The sequence below is a fragment of the Cervus canadensis genome, chromosome 4 (assembly GCF_019320065.1).
Source record: "Cervus canadensis isolate Bull #8, Minnesota chromosome 4, ASM1932006v1, whole genome shotgun sequence".
Classification (NCBI taxonomy): Eukaryota; Metazoa; Chordata; class Mammalia; order Artiodactyla; family Cervidae; genus Cervus; species Cervus canadensis.
This window is the reverse complement of record NC_057389.1, coordinates 58399371-58425488: the sequence shown is the minus strand read 5'-3', so window position 1 is coordinate 58425488 and position 26118 is coordinate 58399371. Positions and strand designations below refer to the sequence as shown.

Below are 26118 nucleotides of genomic sequence, written 5' to 3'. Positions count from 1 at the left end.
TTGCCCTGGAAGGGTAAATAAATATTCATGAACAGTTCAGTGTGTGAAAATCAAGGACAGAGAATGACAAATGGTGCCAATTAGAAAGAAAGGGTGGTATCTATTTTTAAAGTGGCTGAGTAAACAATAAAGGATTACTTGCTAAAAATACTGTGCTTGACCCTCTCCCCACTGACAGGGTCTCCCTCCTGCGCTTGGTGACAACAGGCAAACTCTCCTCCCAGAGGTGTGGGTCCAACACTCCACAGAAGCCTCATGTTTGTATTAGAGGTTCACCCTGGGTGCTTATCTCCAGCAAAAGGCAGAGGATTTCTTCTGAGAAGCATTCTGGGCTCAGGATCACAAGCTGAGATGGGCACTCACACTCTCAAAGATTCCAGTGGGAGCCCATGGTGATGAGGGGGCAAGTGAGCGAAGGACTCCAATGCAGAATTCAACTACAGAGGCGCCACTACTCAATCTATCAAAAAGGAGGGAAGAAACACTAAACTACCCTCCCAAGGGAGCAGAGTCCTTTGTGACAGGAGTGTTTGATGAGGGTCATTCCTTGGGATTGGTGAGCCACTAAAATCAAGTTTCTTATCTACTGCCCTTTCCTGATACACATCCTGATTTTCCTCCTAGGGTTGGATCTGATCTACAGCACATGGAAATAAAGGCAAAGAATAAGGCTGATTATCACTCACAGGCAGAGAAAACAATAGAAAGCCATCACATATCTAGCTGGTCCTCTCTCAACCTCTCTCACCCCCTCATTTTTCCATCCATCTTTTCTCGTCTCTTTCCCTTTCCCCCATCTCTGTCTCTCTCTGTCCCTCAATGTACCTGTCTTTCTCAACGTCTCTGTCTCTCCTTCAGCATTTGTCATCACTTTGGCATGGCACACTGGTGAAAAACTTGGCTTTTGAGTCACACTGCCTGGGTTCACGTCTTAGCTCTAACACAGTTTAGCTATGTGACCCTAGGGAAACAGGTCACATAGGTCTCATTTCCTCACGTGTAAAATGTAAATGATAGTTGTATTTATTCATAACAATAACCTATTGGATAAATTCAATGACAAAATGAATGTAAACCTCTTAGCTCAGTGTCTGGAATACTGCAGTTACTCTGGCTATTTCTCAACATTCTTCATGCCTCGATGTAGACTCTAAACATTTTGAGGGCAGTAAAAATGCCAAATTCATCTTTCCATCTCTTTGGAAAGTAACAGGAGCTGAAATTCAGTAAACATTTGTCAGATGAGCTGGCCTCTCTCAGCCTGTTTGCCATGGGCAATAAGCAAAGCCGCCAAATGCTTCTGCCCAGCTCGGTTCTACTGTGCTCATTACCTCGCAGCTAATCCTCCCAACCCTCAGTGAGGTGTGCAGCGCGGACAGCATCTGCCCCTCCCTCCGTTAGGAAAAGGTGAGAATAAACTGGAGAACAAACAAGCGTGGGCAGTACTTGCGGCTCCTCTGAGTGGTGCCCTATTGATTTTCAAGTGTCACTATTTGTAACAACCACGACTGGCAGAGATATAGCATACTTCTTCCAAGACAATCAGAGCCATTTTATTGGAATAATCTCATCACTCTCCATGGCCCCAGGAGGCATAAGAGGCTATTCCCCAGTTCCAGGTAAGAGCGCAGAGAGGCCAAGGGCTTTGGCTAAGGTCCCTGTCCAAGTCAGTGGGGCCTTGGTGCTCCTGGCTTGTGGGTCCCTCAGCATCCCCAGATGGTATTTGTGCTTCCTGTAGGACTTCCCCGGCACGCTTCTTTGGGGACACTAAGCAGATAAAGTCACCTCTTGACAACTCACCCATGGTGGGAGGCGGTAGCTGACACTATTCCAAAAAGTGTCCCCCTTGGTGGGAAGCCCTTAGCCCTGACTGCTACCTGGCTTAGTCCTCCCCTTCCAGCTTGTCATCAAGAATCACATTTGCACAGTCCAGGGGCTGGGGTGCCACACAGAGAGGGGAACAGGGCAAGGACAGGGCCCTCATACTGCATGAGATACACAGAGATATGTGTCCAAGCAGATGTCTGTCCTCCCACCACCTACCCCACACTTATGGGTCTCCCATGTTCCAGGCTTTCCCACAGAGTCTGTCCACCTACCCAGTCATAATAGAGAACACTGGCCCCAGAGGAGAGCGACACAAGGCCTGACAGAAACTCTGAACATGAGCAACACTGAAGCCCAAACAGAAAGAGACAGTCTGTGAGACACAAGCCTAGGAGGCATCCCTCCTCCCAGAGACAGATCCTAACCACAGATTATGAGCTTCCTCTGCAGGGAATGGCCTCTTTCAGCCATCTCTCTGACCACATCTCTCCCTGTCCACAGCCCTGGACACTGGACAGACAGGTGGGACACGACAGCCACAAGCAGTGTGTGACAACCTGGAGACTAAAGTAAGAGCTTCCTGTCATACTGGGCTTCCTTGGGGGGTTAGCAAAGGTGGCTATACCTGCCCCCTGCCCCAGAGGACAGATTCCAAAGATGGCACTGCCAAGTTCCTCTTCCACCTGTTTTAACAAGTAAGGTTAAATGTCGAGCCTGTCCTCTTGTCACTGAATAGAGCAACTGAGCTTCCAGGAACAGCACTGTTTTAAGCAGATGAGAGGTCATGTCCAGGCTCAAGCACAAAAAGAAGAATGAGTACTGAGACCTGGATGCCAAGGACCAATTGGTCCCAGGCAAGACTGGCACTGCACCACTAATTCCTCCTTTTCCCATATACACTTGAGTCTTTTCAGATCCAGGAAACCAGGCCAAGCCCCCTAAGCATCGCCAATCCCCTCCTATACCCACACACCCACACAAAAGCGAGGAGGAGAGTCTGCTGAGCACTGCTGGCTCTTGGGGTCCAGGCTAGTAAGAGGCAGAAGGTCCAGCTGAGGCTGAGCTGGAAAGGGAGCAGACGACTCAGACAGGAACAAAGGCTGTATCAGACACAGGGGGATTAGATGCTTCTCAGCTCAGGGATTAGACACCATTCTTCATAAAGGGAACTCCAACAAAACAAGCAAATTAAACTCCTTTGTGCCTGACACAATGGTAGCAGTGGAAACCACAGCCAGAGCAGCTAGCAGGGCCAATGTAACAGCAGGACACGGGGAGGGAAAAAGGGGAGGAGAGAAGCGAGTCCAGTTCTTAGCTCTACAGCGGCCTAAGTGTGCGCTATGGACCATGGCTTCACCTTCTCTGCTGCGGGACCGAGAAACCTCACCTCGTTCCCTTGGGGACAGTACTCTCTAGGCTTAGAGGATGCCAGAACTGTCATCAAGGAAGGTTTTTTCACCCCCTTCGGAGGTGCTCTGCTGTACTCTGTTCTACCTAGGGATGAGCAAGATCCTTTATGATTCCCTCTGACCTGCCAGGTTAGCAATTCAACAGGAAAACACCTCCCACGGCAAAATGAAAGTAGACTTCAAGACGCTTGCCTTCTGACTGTCTCCCATGTAAATGAGTTGCCTGCAGCCTGACTCACAAGAGCTCAAAATGGAAAAAAGAAAAAAAGCTCAGTTCGAAGGTAAGGGTAATGCTAGCCTACCAGACGAGGCTTCTATGGGTCTAAACCTAGCATGTTGCCAGGAATGTGACATAAGCACCAGTGCCTGGAAGGTAACTCAGAAAGGAAAGGGATGGTGGCAACACATCTCTGTGAGAAAGCCCCTCATGTACCCATTCTTGCTTTTATATGTAAAACAATTACTCAGATCTTAGTTAGCCAGCTCCAGATCTGAGACTGTGACCCATGTGAGTACAGGACTAGATGAGTCACCCTCAGGCTGAGGATCACCTGCCTGACACCCCAGCCCATGACCACAGCTAGAGTCAGTGGGGCAGAGGGCTATGAGGGAACCTGGACTTCATCCCTCAGCCCCTGGCCCAGAAAGTAGAGCCCAACCATGAAAGCAAACCTGAGCTCTCTAGCTCCACACATGATGTTCTGCACTAACAAGACAACCGGCAAGGCACCAGGGCACCCAATCCTAATGGACTTGGTGATTCACATGGCTGCAGTCCTCCACAGCACCTAGAAGGCCTTTGCCCTTTTCTCTCCCTGGATGGCAGGGTCTCCATAGGCAGAAGCTGCCCTAGGTGACTGGTCCAAACATTAAAAAAAGAACACATCCATCTATTCACTATGGAAAGAAGGCAGTCATTTCAAACCTATACTTTCATGCATCTCTGCTGGAAAGAAAAAAGAGCAAAATTAAATTAAAATTCTCTCTGGAAGACTTCTGCCCCCAAAGACAGAAAAGCACTCCACAGTTGTACCCAGTTCCCTACCCTAAGCAGCTTTCTGCTCCCCCCTCCCTTTTTCCCTTCTGGCTGGCCGGCTCCAGATGTGTCGCTGAGTTTCAATGATTCACTCTAATGATAACGCACCCTCAGAACAAATCATGGACTCTGATTGATTTAGGAGGCAACTTGCACAAATACCTGTAATCTAGTTCTAATCTTGTTTGTTTCCATTCCAATTATCCTGCATCAATGGCTTAAAAATGGGAACTGTCTGGTACATACATCCAATCCATTTTAATAGAGGATAAATCTGGGTTGCTGTGACCCTTTCCTCTCTCAGGCTTGGGACAGCACCAGCCGTCTCAAGGCGCTGATTGGGCTGGATCAGCTCTAACTCTATTCAGCTCTTCAAGGATTCAATTAATCATAAAGCCAATTCCATTCTGGGCTCCATCTGTCTTGCCTCCTTCAGGGACTAATAATCACTCACTGTGTGTTTTTACACACTAGTTGAACTGAAATTAAGACTGATTTCATCATGGAGCACTCAAGAAGAAAACGCATTTCTGGGAGGAAAATTTCAGAGCTATTCAAATGTTCAGTCTAGGTAAAGATAATTTTAAATAAACAAAAGAACATTATTTTTAAAAACTTCAAAATTGGGGCTTCTCTGGTGGCTCAGTGGTAAAGAATTCTCCTGCCAATGCAGGAGACATAGGTTCAATTCCAGATCCAGGAAGATCCCACATGCTGCAGAGTAACTGAGCCCACTCAGCACCACTACTGTGCCTGTGCTCTAGAGCCTGGGAACACAACTCCTGAGCCCACATGCCGCCACAGCTCCTGAAGCCTGCACACCCACGTTCCACAACACAAGAAGCCACTGCAATGAGAAGTCCACATGTGGCAACTAGAGACTAGTCCCTGCTCCCTGCAACTAGAGAAAAGTCCAAGTAGCAACGAAGACTCAGCACAGCCAAAAATTTTTAAAAAATAAATAAAATACAAAAAACTTCAAAATTATTGATACTGTAAAATAATTCTTGTCATCCAAATCCTAGGAAGAGGGTAGCTCCTCAGCAGAACTAGAAACTCCCAATGTTAGATCATGCAACAGAGATACTTAATTTTTCCTTGGGCATCAGCAAAGCATGGGTAGCCAAAAAAATGTGAGGAAAAAAGTCCAAAGTCTATTTGATATATTTTTGTAAAAAATATAACTAGCCATCTTTCCTGGGGCTAGCAGACTTAATTTAAAATTTGGAATTACTTCTATTTTGAGTTACCTATTTGTGAGGAGAAGGTGATTTGAGGGTTGGGGGAGATGGGTACCATATTCTTTTCAGTGTTCAGAACCTCTGGATGTCTTATATTGGCCCTGAGGATTCTAAACCAATGCATTCCTCCAAAGCAAAAAATGTGGCTTTTGTCTTCTGTAAATAGACTGGCTCTCCCACAAGCATTAAAGTGGCTGCCCTGGCAAACACTCAAGATGGAGCCGTCCTACTCATCCCAACTCATTCCCTTATCGTTCTTGGATCACCTCTTTACCAAGAACATAACCTCAAGAGGGCCAGAGCCCAACTAGTCAGCCACCTGGGTCTGGAAGCATTCCCAACTGTCAGCAGGTTTCAGCAGGGAAAATGCAAATAGCTAAGCTTTTTTATTTTTACTTTTCATAGTTGCAAAGAAATATCTGGGCATCTTTAGATCCAAAGTGCCGAGTGGCCATGACAGACCTAGTGCAGCCCCCTGATTATTAAAAAAAATGGTCCCAGTACAACACAGGGGAAGCCCTGCAGCCAAGGAGACCAAGTTTATGGCTGCTTTCCTCCCTTAACAGGTTTTAAACTAAAATTCTGACTCGCACAAACTCCCAATCAGAACTAATGACACAGTCATTCTAAACTTACCATCAAAGATGCTTTGTGAGTCATACTGGCTCTAAAAAGCCATCAGTAATCACTTCTTAGACACAACAGTCAAATACATCCTTTATTTAAACAATAAATTGTGCCTAAGTAATAAGTCTAATTGGAGCACTGTCATTTTTAAACATGGGTCAACGCACACATTTCCCCAAAGGTTTCTACCTGAGTCATTCTACATATATTAAAATGAAAGTCACCTCCTAAGAAGCTGTTTATGTACTGATAAAGAATGATGTCTATGATATATTGTTAAATGGAAACAAGTTGTATACACAGTGAAGTACCTTTTGTGTAAATATATGAAAAAACACTATATGGGTATATTTGCTTAGACTATACATAAATATCTCTAGAAGAAACTGGCAACCCTTGGTTGCTTTGAGGAAGAGCACCTGGATGGCACAGGGATGGGGTGTGAGGAAGTTCACCTTGGCCTTTAGTGACCTTTGAATTTTGAACCATGTGAATATATTACCAAATCAGAGCTGAAGACATAAAATTTAAATTTGAATAAGTCACCTCATGACACTAATCTGGACATTTGCCAAAATACTATAGAGAGGTCTAACTACATTTCATGGAGAAAACAAGACTCTTATATGTCTGTTCAGTTCAGTTACTTAGTTGTGTCCGACTCTTTGCGACCCCATGAACCACAGCACGCCAGGCCTCCCTGTCCATCACCAACTCCCAGAGTCCACCCAAACCCATGTCCATTGAGTCAGTGATGCCATCCAACCATCTCATCCTCTGTCGTCCCCTTCTCCTCCTGCCCTCAATCTTTCCCAGCATCAAGGTCTTTTCAAATGAGTCAGCTCTTCGCATCAGGTGGCCAAAGTATTGGAGTTTCAGCTTCAACACCAGTCCTTCCAATAAACACGCAGGACTGATCTCCTTGCAGTCCAAGGGACTCTCAAGAGTCTTCTCCAACACCACAGTTCAAAAGCATCAATTCTTCGGCGCTCAGCCTTCTTTATAGTCCAACTCTCACATTCATACATGACCGCTGGAAAAACCATAGCCTTGACTAGACCGACCTTTGTTGGCAAAGTAATGTCTCTGCTTTTCATGTCTCTTAGCTGGGCAGTTTTAGTGAGCCTTTGGGTGCAGACTTTAAAAGTGCAGGACCAGGGCTTCCCTGGTGGCTCAGTGGTAAAGAATCTGCCTGCCAATGCAGGAGACATGGGTTCAATCCCTGGTCCTCAAAGATCCTACATGTCGTGGAGCAATTAAGCCATACACCACAACTACGGAGCCTGCACTCTAGAGTAGCAGGGAATAGCAACTACTGAGCCCATGTGCCAAAACTACTGAAGCCTGTGATCTGCTGAAACCATGACAAGAAGAAGCCCATACACCACAATGAAGAGTAGCCCCACTCACTGAGATTAGATAAAGCCCATCCAGCAAACAAAGACCCAGTAAAGTCAAAAAGAAATAAAAATTACTTAATAAACAAAACAAACAAAAAAAGAATGCAGGACCAGGATTAGCTATAGTTAGAAAGATGCAGGGACCCAAGAGGTCACTATGACTATCTGAAGACAAGGTTGCAGCAACAAAGGAGAGAGGGGAAAGGGAAGTGGAGGGAAGGAGAGGGAGGGTAGGCCAGACACTTTGTGTTAGACACCCCATAAGGCACTATCTAACTTGATAAGCCCCCAACTATTTCTTACTTTTGCAAAAGCAGAAACTGCAGCTCATTTAATGCACAGTTTACTGTGAGTTACAGGGCTGGAGAGAGGGGCTTTATCTGAATCTTGCAGGAACACGCTGCTCTGTATCCCAAGAGTCCTCTGTGCAGGAAATGCTACCTGAAGGCCACATCTTAGCTTGAAAAAAAATTATAGCGTTTCTGACTCATCTTTTCATTTTGTCTGCCAGCTGGCTCTGTGGTCTTGAATAAATCGTTTCAACAGAGACACTAAGGGGGATTGGATGCTCCTCCACTCAGCTTTTTTCCACAGTTCTTTGGCAAGAGCATCTATGCAACAGGCATTTCATGTTAGATGGTAAAGGTATGCACCAGGGTTTCCTGATTTCTGTCCTCTCTTCCTGCCTAAAAACTGCCCAGCAAGTTTACTCCTGGGCCCACCTTCTGCTTAGCCTTTGCTTCTTTTCGAATCTTAACACTCACCCCAGTGTGGACACACACCCAAAAGAGTTTTCCACAAAGACAATGAGAATTATGAAAAGATACTCGCTCAGAGTGAAGTAACATATTGACCATCGTGAAGGAAAGTCCCTCAGGATGCCCCTCAGGAACTCTCACCCAAACAGAAACCCTACTGGAATGGCCTTTTCCCTCAAGTCCTTGCAGTGAGAGTCTAAATGACCTAACCACAAAAAGGAACTTGGGAAGGACTCCTGGGAACTGAGCAGGTGGACTGCATTTTAGTTTTCATGCACTTTCCAGCTGGTTTTTAAGAGCCTTCAGCTTCCCCTTTATCCTTCTCATATTCTGGATGTTTTATAAAAGGAAGGCTCCATGACAGCTTAAACTACCCTGTGTTTGCCATTCAAAGAGCAAAGGAAGCCTCTGAGATATTCTGTGTTCTGGCACGCTGACCAGATGCTCCAAATGAAGCTGGGGCATGAGGGCCCAGCTATAATCCTTTCCCGGCAAGCCTGGCTGAAGGGGCAGTGAGACTAAAGCAACTGATTAAACGCAGTAGAAAGCTGAAAGAAAATGAAATAGAAATAAATTAGCTTTAAACCTCAAGGCTGTGTATGCAATGGGTGTTGGGAGGCAGCCTGCGAAGTCAGTCTTAGAGATTTCCCTGAAACAAAGGGATTATGAATTGTCCAATACGAGCAAATCCTTCTGCCCCACAGCCACATGACAACCTTGTACCCAGTGCTGTTCATTAAACACTTTGCACACATTTGGAGATAATGGGATGCAGCCAACTTCCTGAAAAAGCTCTGAGCCTTCCCTTTCCCAAGTCTTCTACTCAGGAAGTGCAAGCTGTGAAGTATGGCTGTCATCAGCAGGGACAGGGTACATATTTCCTGCCATTCTTCAATTACTGCCTGCCCCCTTGTCTTTCTGGGTTCTCCTCTGTAACTAATGTTACCTGCAGATGAATGGCTGGGAGAGAAAATGTCTAACTGATCAGAACTAAATAAATATAACATTCAGAAGTACTTGAAGGGAGGCAGAAAAGAGAGGAAGTATGACAAGAGAAAGTTCCCCATCTCTGACGTTGTGACTTAAACCCCACAGAGAAACCACGCAGAAGGGACTCAACTGTTTTGAAAAATGAACCAGAGCAGCAAACTTCCAAACATGCTTGCCCAGTCTGACTAGTCCCATTCCTGGAAAGGTAGGTCAGAGCTTTTCTCAGGGTTTATCTCCAATGGGCAAGAGAGAGTGGCCGTGAATTTCCTAAGGAGGTTCATGCTAGCCAGTGCCCACTGGACAGTCATACTAAAGCATAAGCAGACCATGGAAAGCAAGGAAGGAACAGACAGACTTTTATCAAGTCACATCCTGACCACCACTCAGACTGCTGGTTATCACAGCTAGCCTGAATAAAGAGACCTTTCCATACCTCCCATCTATTACCTCCCCAGCGATCTTGATTTCAGCTTGTGATTCATTCAGCCAAGATTGCCAAGAGAAATATCAACAACTTCAGATATGCAGATAATACCACTTTAATGGCAGAAAGTGAGAGGAACTAAGAAGCCTCTTGATGAAGGTGAAAGAGGAGAGTGAAAAAGCTGGCTTAAAACTCAACATTCAAAAATCTAAGATCATGACATCCGGTCCCATCACTTCATGGAAAATAGATGGGGAAACAATGGACAGTGAGACACTTTACTTTCTTGGGTTCCAAAATCACTGCGGATGGTAACGACAGTCATGGAAATAAAAGACACTTGCTCCTTGGAAGAAAAGCTATGACAACAGTGTATTAAAAAGCAGAGAGATCACTTTTGACAAAGGGTTATATAGACAAAGCTATGGTTTTTCCACTAGTCATGTACACATGTGAGAGCTGGACCATAAAGAATGCTGAGCACTGAAGAACTGGTACTTTTGAACTGTGGTGCTAGAGAACACTCTTGACTTGGGCAGCAAGGAGATCAAACCAGTCAATCCTAAAGGAAATCAACCCTGAATACTCATTGCAAGGACTGATACTGAAGCTAAAGCTCCAAAACTTTGGCCACCTGATAGGAAGAGCTGGTCCACTGAGAAAGACCCTGATGCTGGGAAAGATTGAGGGCAGGATAAGGGGACGACAGAGGATGAGATGGTTGGATAGCATCACCAACTCAATGGACATGAGTTTGAGCAAGCTCCATGAGATGCTGAAGGACAGGAAAGCCTGACATGCTGCAGTCCATGGGGTCTCAAAGAGTCCCACACAACTTCGCAACTGAACAATTACATCCTCATCTCATTGCCTGCAACTTCAAAATATCAAAGTTGAGAGCTTGCATAACTGATGAATAAAAAGACTAGTATCACACTCAAGACCTTAAGAAACATGGCTCTCTTTATGGGAATCTGTTAACTCTTCAAACTAAAGAATGAACATGGGCTTTAACATCAAGTTCTAGGTTTAAAGTGTTCAGTTCAGCCGCTCAGTCGTGTCTGACTCTTTGTTACCCCATAGATTACAGCAGTAATATCTCTGCTTTTTAATATGCTGTCTAGGTTGGTCATAACTTTTCTTCCAAGTAGCAAGCGTCTTTTAATTTCATGGCTGCAATCACCATCTGCAGTGATTTTGAAGCCCCCCAAAATAAAATCTCTCACTGTTTCCATTGTTTCTCCATCTATTTGCCATGAAGTGACGGGACAAGATGCCATGTTCTTAGTTTTCTGAATGTTGAGTTTTAAACCAACGTTTTCACTCTCTTCTTTCACTTTCATCAAGAGGTTCTTTAGTTCTTCTTCACTTTCTGCCATAAGGGTGGTGTCATCTGCATATCTGAGGTTACTGATATTTTTCCAAGCAATCTTGATTCCAGCCTGTGCTTCAACCAGCCCAGCATTTCGCATGATGTACTCTGTACGTAAGTTAAATAAGCAGGGTGACAAGATACAGCCTTGACATACTCCTTTTCCTATTTGAAACCAGTCCATTGTTCCACATCCAGTTCTAACTGCTGCTTCTTCACCTGCATACAGATTTCTCAGGAGGCAGGTAAGGTGGTCTGGTATTCCCATCTCTTTCAGGATTTTCCACAGTTTGTTGTGATCCACTCAGTCAAAGGCTTTGGCATAGTCAATAAAGCAGAAGTAGATGTTTTTTTCTGGAACTCTATTGTTTTTTCTATGACACAACGGATGTTGGCCATTTGATCTCTGGTTCCTCTGCCTTTTCTAAATCCAGCTTGAACATCTGGAAGTTCATGGTTCACGTACTGTTGAAACCTGACTTAGAGAATTTTGAGCATTACTTTGCTAGCGTGTGAGATGAGTGCAATTGTGCAGTAGTTTGAACACTCTTTGGCATTGCCCTTCTTTGGGATTGGAATGAAAATTGACCTTTTCCAGTCCTGTGGCCACTGCTGAGTTTTCCAAATTTGATGACATATTGAGTGCAGCACTTTCACAGCATCATCTTTTAGGATTTGAAATAGCTCAACTGGAATTCCATCACCTCCATCAACTTTATTCATAGTGATGCTTCCTAAGGACCACTTGACTTTGCATTCCAGGATGTCTGGCTCTAGGTGAGTGATCACACCATCGTGGTTATCTGTGTCATGAAGATCTTTTTTTGCATTGCTTTTCTGTGTATTCTTGCCACTTCTTCTTAATATCTTCTGCTTCTGTTAGGTCCACGCCATTTCTGTCCTTTATTGAGCCCATGTTTGCATGAAATGTTCCCTTGGTATCAATCTAATTTTCTTGAAGAAATCTCTAGTCTTTCCCATTCTACTGTTTTACTCTATTTCTTTCACTGATCACCAAGGAAGGCTTTCTTAGCTCTCTTTGCTATTCTTTGGAACTCTGTGTTCAAATGGGTGTATCTTTCCTTTTCTCCTTTGCCTTTAGCTTCTTTTCTCGGCTATTTGTAAGGCCTCTTCAGACAACCATTTTGCCTTTCTGCATTTCTTTTTCTTGGGGATGGTCTTGATCACTGCCTCCTGTACAATGTCACAAACCTCCATCCATAATTCTTCAGGCACTCTGTCTATCAGATCTAATCAATTGAATCTGTTTTTCACTTCCACTGTATAATCATAAGGAATTTGATTTAGGTCGTACCTGAATGGTCTAGTGGCTTTCCCTACCTTCTTCAATTTAAGTCCTCCTATAAACCATTTTAGAGTCCTTAAGCAATTACCCTGTTCTGTAGCCAGAATAATATTACCCACAGCACATGCAGAGTACATCATGTGAAATGCTGGGCTGGGTGAAGCACAAGCTGGAATCAAGACTGCAGGGAGAAATATCAATAACCTCAGATGTGCATGTGACACCACCCTTATGGCAGAAAGAGAAGAGGAGCTAAAGAGCCTCTTGATGAAAGTGAAAGAAGAGAGTGAAAAAGCTGGCTTAAAACTCAACATTCAAAAAACGAAGATCATGGCATCTGATCCCATCATTTCATGACAAATAGATGGGGAAACAATGGAAACAATGACAGACTTTATTTCTGGGGCTGCAAAATCACTGCAGATGGTGACTGCAGCTATGAAATTAAAAGACGCTTGCTCTTTGGAAGAAAAACTATGACAAACCTAGACAGTATATTAAAAAGCAGAGACATTACTTTGCCAACAAAGGTCTATCTAGTCAAAGCTATGGCTTTTCCAGTAGTCATGTATGAATGTGAGAGTTGGACCATAAAGAAAGCTGAGTGCCAAAGAATTGATGCTTTTAAACTGTGGTATTGAAGAAGACTCGAGAGTCCCTAGGACTGCTAGGAGATCCAACCAGTCAATCCTAAAGGAAATCAGTACTGAATATTCACTGGAAGAACTGGAGCTGAAACTCCAATACTTTGGCCACCTTATGCGAAGAACTGACTCATTGGAAAAGACCCTGATGCTGGGAAAGATTGAGGGCAGGAGAAGGGGACAACAGAGGATGAGATGGTTGGATGGCATCACCAACTCAATAGACATGAGTTTGAGAAAGCTCTGCAAGTTGGTGATGAACAGGGAAGCCTGGCGTGCTGCAGTCCATGCAGTCACAAAGAGTTGGACATGACTCAGTGACTGAACTGCACTGACAGCAAGAGTTGTTGGAGGATAAAATAGAGATAATATACTTTAAGAACCTGACCCTTGCAGGCTCCTTTTCCACAACCAGCCTTCCTCATATCCACACTGTACTTTGTCCAAGCTAGTCCAGTTCTCTTTGGCATACTCTGCTCTTCAAGTCCTCCCCATCCTACAGAAAAGAAACTGAATTTTTAATAATTTCTCAAATATCTAAAGGAAAAAAAAATAATTTTATACTTAACTATCCCAGGGCCCTGTTCATGGATCACTGGGTTGTCACAGTGAAGGGGCTTTCATAACTCAGTGAAGCTATGAGCCATGCTGTGTAGGGCCACCCAAGACAGATGGGTCATAGTGGAGAGTTCTGACAAAACATGATCCACTTAAAGAGGGAATGGCAAACCACTCCAGTGTACTTGGCATGAGAACCTCATGAACTGTATAAAAGGACAAAAAGCTATGACACTGAAAGATGAGTTCCCCAAGTCTGAAGGTGTCCAATAAGCTGCAGGGGAAGAGCAGAGGACAACTATTAATAGCCCCAGAATGAATGAAGCACCTGGGCCTTCAAAGAATGAAGGAAAGTGGAAACAAGGCTCAGTTGTGGATATATCTCATGATGAAAGTAAAATCTAATGCTGCAAAGAATTAGTATTGCATAGGAACCTGAAATGTTAGGTCCGTGAATCAAGGTAAATTGGACGTGGTCAAGCAGGGGATGGTAAGAATAAACATCTACATCTTAGGAATCAGTGAACTAAAATGGATGGGAATGGGCGAATTTAATTCAGATGACCATTATATCTACCACTGTGGGCAAGAATCCCATAGAAGAAATGGAGTAGCCCTCATAATCAACAAAGAAGTCCGAAATGCAGTACTTGGGTGCAACCTCACAACTACTGAGGTGCAGTACTTGGGTGCAGTCTTGGTTTGCTTCCAAGGCAAGCCATTCAACATCACAGTAATTCAAGTCTATGCCCAGGAAGCTAGACTTGATCAGTTCTATGAAGACCTAGAAGACCTCCTAGAACTAATGCAAAAAAAAGATGTTCATTGGGGATTGGCATGCGAAAGTAGGAAGTCAAGAGATACCTTGAGTAACAGGCAAGTCTGGCCTTGGAGATCAAAATGAAGCAGGGCAAAAGCTAACCAAATTCTGTCAAGAGAATGCACTAGTCATAGCAAATACCCTTTTTCAACAACACAAGAGATGATTTTACACATGGACATCACTGAATGGTCAATACCAAAATCAAATAATTGATTATATTTTTCATAGCTGAAAATGGAGCAGCTGTATACAGTCAGCAAAAACAAGACCTGGAGCTAACTGTAGCTCAGATCAGCTTCTCACAGCAAAATTCAGGCTTAAACTAAAAAAAGGGGGAAAACCACCAAGCCAGCCAGGTACTACTTAAATCAAATCCCCTATGAATATGCAGTGGAGGTAACAAATAGACTCAAGGGATTAGATCTAGTAAACAGTGTGCCTGAAGAACTACGGAATGAACGTCCGTAATACAGTACAGGAGGCAGCGAACAAAACCATCCAAAAGAAAAAGAAAAGCAAGAAGGCAAAGTGGCTATCTGAGGCGGCTTTACAAATAGCTGAAGAAAGAAGAGAAGTAAAGAGCAAGGGAGAAAGGGAAAGAGGAGTGAAAGTCACTCTGTTGTGTCCAACTCTTTGCAACCCCATGGAATTCCATGGAATTCTCCAGGCCAGAATACTGGAGTAGGTAGCCTTTCCCTTCTCGAGGGTATATTTCCAACCCAGGGATCGAGTCCAGGTCTCCCACATTGCAGGAGGATTCTTTTACACGCTGACTCACAAGGAAAGCTCAAGAATACTGGAGCGGGTTGCCTATCCCTTTCTCCAGAGGATCTTCCTGACCTGATCCATATCACCGATGGGTATTGAACCGGGGTCTCCTGCATTGCAGGTGGATTCTTTACCAACTGAGCTATCAGGGAAGTCCAAAGGGAAAGGTAGTACCCAACTAAATGCAAAGTTCCAAAGAACAGCAATGGAGAGACAAGAAGGTCTTCTTCAATGAACAGTGCATAAAACTAGAAGAAAACAACAGAAGGGCAAAGACTAGAGATCTCGAGGAAACTTGGAGCTATCAAGGGAACATTTTGGCCAAAGATGGGCACAATAAAGGACAGAAACGGTGGAGATCTAGTAGACGCTGAGGAGATCAAGAAGAGATGGAAAGAATACACAGAGAACTGTACAAAAAAAATCTTAACTGGATTACTACGATGGTGTGGTCAGCCACCCAGAGCCAGACATTCTGGAAGGCGAAAACAACTGGGCTTTAGGAAGCACTGCTATTAATAAAGCAAGTGGTGCGATGGAATTCCAGTAGAACTATTCAAAACCCTAAAGGATGATACCATCAAGGTGTTACATTCAATATGACAGCAAATCTGGAAGATCCAACAGTGGTCACAGGATTGGAAGAGGTCAATTTTCATCCCAATCCCAAAATGAGTAGTACTAAAGAATTTGACAACCATTGGACAGTTGCACTCGTCTTCCATGCGAGTAAGGTCATGCTTAAAACCTTGCATGCCAGGCTTCAGCATTATGTGAACCAAGAACTTCCAGATGTCCAAACTGGGTTTAAAAAAGGAAGAGGAACCAGAGATCAAATTGCCAGCATTTGCTGGATCATAGAGAAAACAAGGGAATTCCAGAAAACATCTACCTCTGTTTCATCAACTACATGAAAGCCTTTGTGTGGATCATAACAAACTATGGAAAGTTCTTAAAGAGATGGGAATACCAGACCATCTTTTCTGTCCCCTGAGAAACCTGTATGCAGGTCAAGAAGCAACATTTAGAACCATGTGTGGAACAAATGACTGGTTCAAGGCTGAGGAAGCAGTATGACAGGGTTGTCTGTTGTCACCCTGTTTGTTTAACCTATTACACCAGGCACATAATGAGAAACGCCGGGCTGGATGAGTTACAAGCTGAAATCAAGATAGGCGGGAGAAACATCAACAGCCTCAGATATGCGGGATTATGCCACTCTAATGGCAGAAATCGAAGAGGAACTAAAGAGTCTCTTCGTGAGGGTGAAAGAGTGAAAGAGCAGGTCTAAAAATAAATATTAAAAAACCTAAGATTATGGCATCTGGTCCAGAGGAGAAAAGGTGGAAATAGTGACAGATTTCCTCTTTTGGGCTCTAAAATTACTGCGGATGGTGACTGCAGTCATGAAATCAGAAGATGATTCCTTCTTGGCAGGAAAGCTATGACAAACCTAGACAGTGTGTTGAAAAGCAAGAGACATCACTCTGCCGACAAAGGTTTGTATAATCAACGCTACAGTCTTCTCAGTGGTCACATGTGGTTGTGAGAGCTGTAAAGAAGGCAGAACACCAAAGAATTGATGCCTTCAAACTGTGGTGCTGGAGAAGACTCCTGAGAGTCCCTTGGACAGCAATGAGATCAAACCAGTCAATCTTAAGGGAAATCAACCTGAATATTTGGTGGAAGGACTGATGTTGAAGCTGAAGCTCCAGTATTTTGGTTATCTGATGAGAACAGCCAACTCATTGGAAAAGTCCCTAATGCTGAGAAAGACTGAGGGCAGAAGGAGAAGAGAGTGTCAGAGGATGAGATGGCTGGATGGCATCACCGATGCAATAGACATGAACTTGGACAAACTTTGGGAGATAGTGAGGGACTGGGAGGCCTGGTGTGCTGCAGTCCTTGGGGTCGCAAAGAGTCAGACACAATTGGATGACTGATCAACAACAACAATCTCAGAACAGGGCTTCCCTGTTGGCTCAGTGGTCAACAATCTGCCTGCTAATGCAGAAGACATGAGTTCAATCCCTGGATAAGGAAAGATCAGGAAGATCCCCTGGAGAAAAAAAACGGCAATCCACTCCAGTATTCTTGCCTGGGAAATCCCATGGATAGAGGAGCCTGGCGGGCTCTAGTCTATGGGGTCACCAAGAGTCAGACATGACTTAGCAATTAAACAACAACATCCCAGAGCAAAGAGTTTTTTGGTTGTTTGTTTGTTTAGCTTAAAACTAGTTGTGGTAGAAATTGCTAGTGGTTCCTCATGATCTGTTCTCCCATTCTTCCATGGCAGCCAAATTTTTGCTGGGCAAATGAAGTATCAGTAAAAAAGATTACATTTTGGCCAACAAGATAGAAGCAGAAACATCATTTGCCAGATTTCAGGTCTTCCTTAAAGGACTTAAGTGTCACTGGCTTTTGCTTCTACATCCCTTCTTCCACTCTGCTCCCTGGGATGCAGATCTGGTCATTTAAAATGATGAAGAAAGGGCTATTCCTTAGGGCGGGAATCATAGTGTGACTAGAACAAACTCAAGACCCCCCATGTCTACCTGAAGCAGGGCTGCCACACCAGCCCTGCTGACCTGAAGATCGTGTTTAGGTAAGAGAAATAAACATCTTATATATATATATCATTTCCTGTTACTTGCAGACAATTCATAATATCTAGACCAAAATCAGACACATCCCCTTAAGTAAGAGATATGGCTTACTTCTAACCAACACAGGAAAGGTAACAGGATGCATGTGAATATGTACATGTCATCGCACTACCTGACACTGTAATGTCTGTTTTGCTAAGAACTTGCTCTCTCTCTCTCTCTCTCACTGGCTTTGAAAAACCAAGCTGCCATGTTGGGAGCTATTCATGGAGATGAACACATGGCAAGAAACTGAGAGCAGGCTCCAGCCAGCAAGAAAATGAAGCCCCTAATCTGACAAGCTGCAAAAGACTGAATTCTGCAAAAACCATTGGACCCCCATGAGCTTATTAGAAAGATATCCTTCCCCAGTCAAGCCTCAGGTTAGATGTCAGCTATTGCAGTGATACTGGAGAAGGAAATGGCAACCCACTCCAGTATTCTTGCTTAGAGAATCCCGTGGACAGAGGAGCCTGGTGGGCTGCTGTCTATAGGGTCACACAGAGTCGGACACGACTGAAGCCATTTAGCATGCATGCATGTGTTGGAGAGGGAAATGGCAACGCACTCTGGTGTTCTTGCCTGGAGAATCCCAAGGATGGAGGAGCCGGTGGGCTGCCATCTACGGGGTCGCACAGAGTCAGACATGACTGAAGCAACTTAGCAGCATCAGCATCAGCACTGCAGTGATACGGAGGACCCACTAAGTCATGCGTGGAATCCTGAACCACAGATACTGAAACAGCAAATGTGCATTGCTTTAAGCAGCCAAGTTAATGGTAACTTGTCAGACAGTGACAGATAACTAATACACTGGTCAAGAAAATCATTACAGATATGTAAAGATGATTCACTACTGGGTAATATACAAATATAATTTGCCAAATGAGAGGTCACAGTAGAAGGATTATCACACAGTCATCTAGGTAGATGGCAAAATGGCATACAATTCACTATAAGTTCCTTTTCAACGGCCCTCAGTGAAAATGAAATTTATATATACATTCTTAATGCTACTTTAACATATTTACTTGACATAAACATATGTAATATAAACACATATAAAAGTAGGTAAAACACACATACACATCAAACGCCATCATCATGGATAATCATGAAATACCGTAAGGATTCCTGTCAAAAACAAATTACCTAATATACCACTATAAAAGAAAATATGTATCTTTCTTTGCAGCTATTTTGACTGTATAAACTAAACTGAAAATCTTTTACAAACAATAAAATAGTTTAGTAAAGTACTCTGCAATATTTAAAAAAAAAATCAATGGCCAACTCATTTCTAATAATATTGAGTTGGATTATTCAGATCAAACCACTCTGAAGACAAAAAAACCTGAATATAAAAATATGCCACTAAAAGCATCAAAAAAGCAACAGAATGTTTAGGAACTACAAAACAAAAAGCTAAGGAAGAGACAAAATAGAACCAGAGTACTAAAGCCACTCAACCCTGCCAAATTCATTGATTCATTCAACTTGGCTTTTGGTTTTGGCAGCCTTGTGGGGAAAGGAGAATAAAGTCAAAGTTTAGAGCCACCCAAAGTGGGAACTCTCCCCACATTTTCCTGAGAGTTTAGTCTTTTGAATTTCTAGCTTAAAGGTGAATTATAAAGACTGCCCTGGCAATACTCAGTACAACAGCTGTGTGGGGAGCACAGGGCAGTGGAAGGAAAAGGAAAAAGGAAAAGAAAAAGCTGACCCCAAAAAACTGAAGTCACAATCTGCTTCTATATGGTTTACAATCTAGATTCACATCTCATGGGCAGACTAAGAAACCTCAAGTTGTGAACTTGATTTGCCATGGTTCCAGATCATTAATTACCTCTAGGCACCTAGCAGAAGAGAACTTAAATCTGCTCCAAATAATTTTTAATAATAATTAATAGTACAGTGAAACTTTGACAGGATACAAATAAAACTTCTAAAAATTAGAACTATAATTTCGTAACTGAGTATTTAATGGACAGATTCAATAGTAGATTAGACACAGTAGAAGGGAAAACAAGTAAACCAGAAGACACGCTGCACAAAACTATTGAGATTTCAACAGAAGTGGCATATAGAGGGGAAATATGGAGAACAGGTAAAGAAACATGAAAGACTACTGAATAAGAAGGTCTAACATATGTTTCTTTGGAATGTCAAAAAGATAGGAAAAAGAAACAGGCAGAGACAATATTTCAAGCTATAATAGCTATAAATGTTCTAGAACAGATGAAAGACACAAATCCAGATTGAATAAATTCAACAAACTCCAAGCAGGAATTTTTTTTTTAATCTACACCTAAATACATCATCATGTGAAAGTATAAAAAAATCATAAAAACAGAAAATCTTAAAAGTAGACAGCTGGGAGCTGTCTGTGCCACCTGCTGAGGTTGGCACTACTCTGCGGGGCCCTGCGCGCTCCTGGTCTGCACCATGATGTGTCCTATGACTGGCACTGGGCACACTCCATGTAGGAATTCTCAGTCAAGAACACTGACGGGAGCATGGTTAACTTGAACAAGCACCAGGCCAAGTGTGCACAGTCACCAGTGTGACCTCGCAAAGAGGCAAGACGGATGTAAACCACACTCAGCGGGTCGACATGAACAGCCAACGCGCAGAGTGTAGTTTACAGATTCTGGCCCTCCCTCGCAACCAGTTCAGGAGGCAGGAGCCAGGGAGCAATGCTGAGATCAAAGAGTTCGCCATGGCTACAGCATCAAATTCGGTGAAGTTCAGCCAGATCTGTGTGAATTGGGATGATGCCCACCCTCTGTGGAAGCGGATGAAAATTCAGCCCAAGGGGAGGAGCATGCTGGGAAATGCCATCAAATGGAACTTTACCAAGTTCTTCGTTGACAAGAACAGCTGTGTGTTGAAGTGGTATGGTCCCATGGAAGAGCCCCTGGTGATAGAGAAGGACATGCCATATTACCTCTAGCGCTACAAGTGTGACTCCCTCACCCAAGCCTGCCACCTATGCCCCAGGAGCCTTCCACCGGTGCCCACGATGGTCTGCCTGAAAACCAGCCCCCAGTGGGGCAGACCCACCCTTGAGGGAGGAAGGTCCCTTGACCCAGCTGCAGCTTGGCAACCCCATCCCTAGCTGCCTTGTGTGGATAAGACATACAGTACAAAAAAGTAGGCAGAGATTGAGGGACAGAGATTATTTTCAAAACAGTGATCACTTGATAGCCAGATTCTTAACAGCAACAACATAAGGCAGGATGGAATAATACATTTAATTCACTAAGAGAAAACAAATGCCATCGTAAAATTCCATATCCAGAGGAAAGAGAGGGGCAGAAAGGAGGAAAAAGGGAAAGGCAGGCAGGCTATCTCATAATCAAAACGTAGAATATATGTTCTTTTCAGGCACATGTGAACATTTATAAAAACTGATCATACACTAACAGAAAGTCTCAATTATTTTCAAACGATTGAAATTATAAAAGTATTTATCTAACCACAAGATAGATGTTACTAACAAAAACGTAACTAGAAACTTTCTGTTGCATTTGGAAATTAAGAAATACACTTAAGGGGCATTCTTGGTCCCCCTTCTGATGTCTATGTCAGACGTTTTTTCTGTCCCTTTTCTTACTTTAATAAAACTCTGCTACACAAAAGCTCTTGAATGATCAAGCCTGGTCCCTGGTCCCAAAGCTAAATCTTCTTCTTCAGAGATCACGAATCCAACACTGTTCAAAATAAGCTATCATCTTGAGGGCTTGTCTGGGATCTTCAGGACAAGGTAAGAACACTCAAGAGTTCTAGCCTCTCTGCTTTCTCAGTATGCAAGTTTTCTGATTTACTTTACTAATAACTCTATGGTGTATTTGTGCGAATGACATGTCCTGCACAGTGCCTTCGTAATGACTTTGTAATGACTGAAGGCAACCCCCAAAAGGGGAGCTTTGTCTGGAGTTTATACTGACCTGCCAATGCCAAGAGAAACCCAAGGTCCCTGCAAGGGGAGTGACCAGAAATGGGCAAAGCATATGGACCACACTTTCCTTTCTCAGTCATCTTTTCCTGGTCTCTATTTCGTAATTGAGTGGGGAATTACAACTACTAACCTAATTTGTCAGATCATAGACTTTCAGGAGAACTGTGATCCATGCTGTTACTATGTACTTTTACTTAGACCCCATGTATGGAAGCACCTAGCCTTGCTAGGAGCAGAAAGTTACAGGAGCATGCTTGAGAGCGAGGCAGAGCTCTAGCTCCAGGAACGTCTCTCAGGCTAGAGGTTACTCTCTTTGCTGCCTGCCTCAGGGGCCAGCAACCTGAAAGTGAGTCTTTGTCACAGCTGTGTCTCCCATCTATGTGGATAGAAGCCCTGCTGTTGACCATGAGGTTTTTGAGGACACAGATTGGGAACTGAAGGATCTGGTCAGATTGGAAATGCAATGGGCTTCTTCCTTTGGTAGCGCTAGCTCTTCATGGACCAGAGGAGGCTCTCTGATTGGCTTTTGTCTCAACTCCTTAGATATTCCTTTTGTGGAATGTGTGGAAATGAACTGGAAGGAATGGCCCTAATAGCTCGAGAACAAAAATCACTTTTTCTTCGCTGGCCAACCCTCCACCATCTCTTTTGCTATCACATATACTGGTGTGGTGACACTCAAGAGGGACATCTTGGTGGTTGTTCGTCCCTTTATGACTCACCACTTCTACCGCAGTCAGGACTGTACTCAGGAATGCACATATGCACACATAAGAAGGATGCTTCCCCAACCTAGATGCCCATCAGCAGACGAATGGATAAGGAAGCTGTGGTACATATACACCATGGAATATTACTCAGCCATTAAAAAGAATTCATTTGAATCAGTTCTAATGAGATGGATGAAACTGGAGCCCATTATACAGAGTGAAGTAGGCCAGAAAGATAAAGACCATTACAGTATACTAACACATATATATGGAATTTAGAAAGATGGTAATGATAACCCTATATGCAAAACAGAAAAAGAGACACAGATGTACAGAACAGACTTTTGGACTCTGTGGGAGAAGGCGAGGGTGGGATGTTTCGAGAGAACAGCATTGAGACATGTATATTATCTATGGTGAAACAGATCACCAGCCCAGGTTGGATGCATGAGACAAGTGCTCGGGCCTGGTACACTGGGAAGACCCAGAGGGATCGGGTAGAGAGGGAGGTGGGAGGGGGGATCGGGATGGGGAACACATGTAAATCCATGGCTGATTCATGTCAATGTATGACAAAAGCCACTACAATATTGTAAAGTAATTAGCCTCCAACTAATAAAAATAAATGAAAAAAATAAAAATAAAAAAAAAAGAAGGATACTTCCCCTAGTAGTACTAGCTTGGGAAACATTCCAGGAAAGCTACTCTGTTACACTCTGGGTGGCATCAGAGCAAAGGGCAAATCAAACAAAGGTCTTGGTGGTATGGAACTAAATCAATCTGGGATGCTATCAGGTCTACCCGTAGTGCATCTCCATCCCACCTCGGCAGTAGAAACGGGAGGGACGAGTAAGACGCCTGCGTCGGTAAGGGACAGACTAAGTTCAACCAGGGAAGAAAAGTTTCAGTGGAGAGTCTGTCTACACCCCCATCTAGAGCAGGGAAGGATGCTTTCAGTGGAAAAAAGCCACGGCTGTGGATGTCGCTTTTTTCTCTCTTACGGATGGGAGCTAGCAGTTTCAGAACCACTTCTTTAAAATGTATTTAAAAAAACTGGGACAAGTTCAATCCCCAGAACTTAAAAAGACACACCTGATCTTCTTCTGTGATACTGAACAGCCACAGTATCCTCTGCAAGACAGGGAATGCTGACCTGTTGAAGGATCTCAATTATTACTGTTTTACAACTAGACTGGTTCTGTAGAAAATAAGTGAAATGGGTAGAAGTGCCATATGTGTTGGTCTTTATCTCTCTGAAAGACATGCCAGACTTACATCCTAAGGGTGCAGATTTGGGTGTGAAACCTTCAGCTGCCTCCTGTTCTCTTACTTTGCCCCTTTACCTGGGGCTCCCAACTGAACAGGCTGAGAATCAGGGCACCCTTCTAGGAGGGGTTGCCTCAGTCTCGGTAGAATTTCGAACAGTCTCAACTGCGGTCAAGACTATTTAGAGGATCCGAAATGTACACAGAAGCCTTTACAGGACTAACTTAACTTTATGAGCTTACTTGGAGAGATGTAATGTATGTCTTGGGACAGACACTGACTCCTGACATGAGAGCTCTAGCTTTGGAGGAAGCTACTACTTTTGGAGATGAATGGCTTCAGCGTGAGACAAGGGGAAAGAGGGAACACTAAATAGCCCTCCTTCCTACTGGGAGTCAAGCGGTTCCCATAACAAAGCCACTTTGCCAAATGTATTCTTGTAGGACTCAAGTGAGCACATGCTAAGACTTTACGCTAAGTTGGCTGACATAGAACAGGAAGAGAAGTAAACTCCTGATAAATTCCTAGATAGACTATGGGAGGCTCTCCACAGGTTTACTGATGTTGATCTTGAAAGAGCAGAAGGAGGAATGATCTTAAAAGATAGACCTCTCACTCAGTCACCTCCAGATATCTGCCATAAGTTACAAAAACAAGTGTTTGGACCAAATCAGTCTTTAGAAAAACTGTTGCAGCTGGCTCAGACGGTATATTATGGTAGAGAATATGAGGAGGAAAAATCGAGACAAAAAAGAACCAGGCAAAAGAATGAAGCCCCAACAATGGCTGTTAGACCTGCTCTGAAACAGCCTGAGAAAAATGCCCAGAGGACCCAGGTGAAAAGGGACAGTCTTGTTATTACTACAGAAAGGAGGGACATCTCAAGCGGGATTTCCCTCAGGCATCTGAGCCGCCCCCGGCTCTGGGACCGGTCTGCAAAGGACCACACTGGAGAAGAGACTGCCTCTGAACTATCAGACTCTCAAGACAATCTGGACTGAAAGTGCCCAGGGTTCCCCACACAAGCTCCCATCCTAATTACACCTGAGGAACTCCAGGTATTAATAACTGAGGAGGGCCAACCAGTTGACTTCTTTAGGACACTGGGGCAACTTTCTCTGTGCTCACTGAAGCCGCTGGTCCGCTTTCCTCCTGATCCACTACTATAATGGGACTGTTTGGATGAGCCAAACATTATTATGTCAGTCATCCTTTAAGTGGCAGCTGGGACTCCGTGCTGTTTTCTCACGTGTTCCTAATCATGCCAAAGTCTCCCTCACCCCTTCTAGGGAGGGATATATTAAACAAAGTCCAGGCCTCTGTTTTCATGAATACGGAACCAGCTCTTTTTAATGGAACAAACTGTAAATCCTAAAGTGTGGGCTGATGGAAAAGCTGTGGGTCAAGCACAAAATGCTGTTCCTGTCATTATCAAGCTCAAGACACTCACCTATTTCCACATCAAAAGCAGTATCCACTAAAGTCCAAGGTTAATGAATGGGCAAAATCTTACTGTACTGACTTCTCATGATATAAGTGGGATCTTAAACTCTAAAGTTCAGAGCAATAATGCTCCACCTTTAAAGCTAACTGTAACTCAAGGGGTATCAAAAGCTCTAGGAACAGAATATCACTTACACTGTTCCTGGAAACCCCACTGTTCCTGGAGACTTTTTTCTTCAGAAAAAAGTTGAAAAGGCTAATGACATTATTAAAAGACACCCATGTAAGCTAACTCAGGAAACACAAAACAGTCGGTTTACAGTTCTACCCATAGCTTTAATGAGGGCTCGAACTGCCCCCCCGCAAAAGAAGGGACTATCTCTATGACAGATTGTTTTTGTGCACAGATACTGTCATAGAAAAAGCATGATACTGTCATCGAAAAAGAGAGTTCCAGAAAAACATCTATTTCTGCTTTACTGACAATGCCAAAGACCTTGACTGTGTAGATCACAATGAACTGTGGAAAATTCTGAAAGAGATGGGAATACCAGACCACCTGACCTGCCTCTTGAGAAACCTGTATGCAGGTGAGGAAGCAACAGTTAGAAACGGACATGGAACAACAAACTGGTTCCAAATAGGAAAAGGAGTACGTCAAGGGTGTATACTGTCACCCTGCTTACTGAACTTATATGCAGAGAACATCATGACAAACACTGGGCTGGACGAAGCACAAGCAGGAATCAAGATTGCCGGGAGAAATATCAATAACTTCAGATATGCAGATGACACCACCCTTATGGCAGAAAGTGAAGAAGAACTAAAGAGCCTCTTGATGAAAGTGAAAGAGGAGAGTGAAAAAGTTGGCTTAAAGCTCAACATTCAGAAAATAAAGATCATGGCATCCAAT

The 26118-nt window shown here is 43.6% G+C and overlaps 2 protein-coding genes across 10 annotated transcripts in view; one reads left to right on the top strand and one right to left on the bottom strand.

The window, feature by feature from the left end:
* The window catches only part of SIL1 (SIL1 nucleotide exchange factor), a 272637-nt gene that overhangs the window by 42434 nt on the left and 204085 nt on the right, over window positions 1–26118 (bottom strand). The gene's annotated exons all lie outside the window — the stretch shown is intronic.
* GPX4 (glutathione peroxidase 4) lies at window positions 20349–20880 on the top strand. The gene has a single exon (XM_043465391.1). The coding sequence runs from the start codon at window positions 20440–20442 to the stop codon at window positions 20776–20778; it is 339 nt and encodes a 112-aa protein (XP_043321326.1). The 5' UTR covers window positions 20349–20439; the 3' UTR covers window positions 20779–20880.